Below are 2,816 nucleotides of genomic sequence, written 5' to 3' on the forward strand. Positions count from 1 at the left end.
AGGGGGGGGAAAGGGTGGGGAAAGGACGGGGAAAGGGTGGGAAAAGGGTGGAAAAGGGTGGGAAAAGGGTGGGAAAAGGTGGAAAACGGGGGGGAAAAGGGTGAAAAAAGGGTGGAAAAGGGTGAAAAAAGGGTGGGAAAAGGGTGAAAAATGGTGGGAAAAAGGGTGGGAAAGGGTGAAAAAGGGAGGAAAAAGGGTGGAAAAAGGGTGGGAAAAGGGTGGAAAAGGGGGGAAAAGGGTGAAAAAAGGGTGGAAAAAAGGGTGAAAAAAGGGGGGAAAAGGGTGAAAAAAGGGTGGAAAAAAGGGTGAAAAAAGGGGGGAAAAGGGTGAAAAAAGGGTGGAAAAAAGGGTGAAAAAAGGGGGGAAAAGGGTGAAAAAAGGGTGGAAAAAAGGGTGAAAAAAGGGGGGAAAAGGGTGAAAAAAGGGTGGAAAAAAGGGTGAAAAAAGGGGGGAAAAGGGTGAAAAAAGGGTGGAAAAAAGGGTGAAAAAAGGGGGGAAAAGGGTGAAAAAAGGGTGGAAAAAAGGGTGAAAAAAGGGGGGAAAAGGGTGAAAAAAGGGTGGAAAAAAGGGTGAAAAAAGGGGGGAAAAGGGTGAAAAAAGGGTGGAAAAAAGGGTGAAAAAAGGGGGGAAAAGGGTGAAAAAAGGGTGGAAAAAAGGGTGAAAAAAGGGGGGAAAAGGGTGAAAAAAGGGTGGAAAAAAGGGTGAAAAAAGGGGGGAAAAGGGTGAAAAAAGGGTGGAAAAAAGGGTGAAAAAAGGGGGGAAAAGGGTGAAAAAAGGGTGGAAAAAAGGGTGAAAAAAGGGGGGAAAAGGGTGAAAAAAGGGTGGAAAAAAGGGTGAAAAAAGGGGGGAAAAGGGTGAAAAAAGGGTGGAAAAAAGGGTGAAAAAAGGGGGGAAAAGGGTGAAAAAAGGGTGGAAAAAAGGGTGAAAAAAGGGGGGAAAAGGGTGAAAAAAGGGTGGAAAAAAGGGTGAAAAAAGGGGGGAAAAGGGTGAAAAAAGGGTGGAAAAAAGGGTGAAAAAAGGGGGGAAAAGGGTGAAAAAAGGGTGGAAAAAAGGGTGAAAAAAGGGGGGAAAAGGGTGAAAAAAGGGTGGAAAAAAGGGTGAAAAAAGGGGGGAAAAGGGTGAAAAAAGGGTGGAAAAAAGGGTGAAAAAAGGGGGGAAAAGGGTGAAAAAAGGGTGGAAAAAAGGGTGAAAAAAGGGGGGAAAAGGGTGAAAAAAGGGTGGAAAAAAGGGTGAAAAAAGGGGGGAAAAGGGTGAAAAAAGGGTGGAAAAAAGGGTGAAAAAAGGGGGGAAAAGGGTGAAAAAAGGGTGGAAAAAAGGGTGAAAAAAGGGGGGAAAAGGGTGAAAAAAGGGTGGAAAAAAGGGTGAAAAAAGGGGGGAAAAGGGTGAAAAAAGGGTGGAAAAAAGGGTGAAAAAAGGGGGGAAAAGGGTGAAAAAAGGGTGGAAAAAAGGGTGAAAAAAGGGGGGAAAAGGGTGAAAAAAGGGTGGAAAAAAGGGTGAAAAAAGGGGGGAAAAGGGTGAAAAAAGGGTGGAAAAAAGGGTGAAAAAAGGGGGGAAAAGGGTGAAAAAAGGGTGGAAAAAAGGGTGAAAAAAGGGGGGAAAAGGGTGAAAAAAGGGTGGAAAAAAGGGTGAAAAAAGGGGGGAAAAGGGTGAAAAAAGGGTGGAAAAAAGGGTGAAAAAAGGGGGGAAAAGGGTGAAAAAAGGGTGGAAAAAAGGGTGAAAAAAGGGGGGAAAAGGGTGAAAAAAGGGTGGAAAAAAGGGTGAAAAAAGGGGGGAAAAGGGTGAAAAAAGGGTGGAAAAAAGGGTGAAAAAAGGGGGGAAAAGGGTGAAAAAAGGGTGGAAAAAAGGGTGAAAAAAGGGGGGAAAAGGGTGAAAAAAGGGTGGAAAAAAGGGTGAAAAAAGGGGGGAAAAGGGTGAAAAAAGGGTGGAAAAAAGGGTGAAAAAAGGGGGGAAAAGGGTGAAAAAAGGGTGGAAAAAAGGGTGAAAAAAGGGGGGAAAAGGGTGAAAAAAGGGTGGAAAAAAGGGTGAAAAAAGGGGGGAAAAGGGTGAAAAAAGGGTGGAAAAAAGGGTGAAAAAAGGGGGGAAAAGGGTGAAAAAAGGGTGGAAAAAAGGGTGAAAAAAGGGGGGAAAAGGGTGAAAAAAGGGTGGAAAAAAGGGTGAAAAAAGGGGGGAAAAGGGTGAAAAAAGGGTGGAAAAAAGGGTGAAAAAAGGGGGGAAAAGGGTGAAAAAAGGGTGGAAAAAAGGGTGAAAAAAGGGGGGAAAAGGGTGAAAAAAGGGTGGAAAAAAGGGTGAAAAAAGGGGGGAAAAGGGTGAAAAAAGGGTGGAAAAAAGGGTGAAAAAAGGGGGGAAAAGGGTGAAAAAAGGGTGGAAAAAAGGGTGAAAAAAGGGGGTTCCCCCGACGTTGCGCGACCTCACCATGTACTCCTGCGGCCCCTCCAGCTGCACCTTGATGTAGCACGCCCGGAACTCCTGCGGGTTGGGCCACCACGCCAAATAATCGCCGGTCCAGGAGGTGACGTCGCTCTCCTTGAAGGGCACCACGTTGTACTCGTACTTGTCCACCTCCACGCGGTAGAAGCGCAGGTGGTTGGCGCTGACCGGCGCCTCCTCGCACTCCCGCAGGCTCCGGTAGGAGTAGACGGGGCCGTTGCTCTCGTCCACGTTGTTGGGGTCGGGCTTGGCCACGTTGATCTGGAACGCCGTCTTCTTCAGCGCCGGGTCCTCGTGGTCCGAGCGGCGGTAGCCCAGCTTGCCCAGGTAGGGCTGCGCCACCCCCACGGCGTTGGGGTTGAGCTTGGGGCTGGAGGCCACGGCTTCCA

At 47.4% G+C, this 2,816-nt stretch overlaps 1 protein-coding gene across 1 annotated transcript in view; it reads right to left on the minus strand.

Annotated features, from left to right (window-relative positions):
• Positions 1–2,382: 2,382 nt before the first annotated feature.
• Positions 2,383–2,816, minus strand: part of CILP2 (cartilage intermediate layer protein 2) — a gene marked incomplete at both ends in the record, with an annotated part of 1,172 nt that continues 738 nt past the window's right edge. Inside the window, 1 exon segment of the mRNA XM_017727499.1 lies at positions 2,383–2,816. This exon segment is cut by the window's right edge and continues 18 nt beyond it. Within this exon segment, the coding sequence (XP_017582988.1) occupies positions 2,383–2,816 (434 nt within the window).

The sequence above is a fragment of the Corvus brachyrhynchos genome, unplaced genomic scaffold (assembly GCF_000691975.1).
Source record: "Corvus brachyrhynchos isolate BGI_N302 unplaced genomic scaffold, ASM69197v1 scaffold212, whole genome shotgun sequence".
NCBI lineage: Eukaryota > Metazoa > Chordata > Aves > Passeriformes > Corvidae > Corvus > Corvus brachyrhynchos.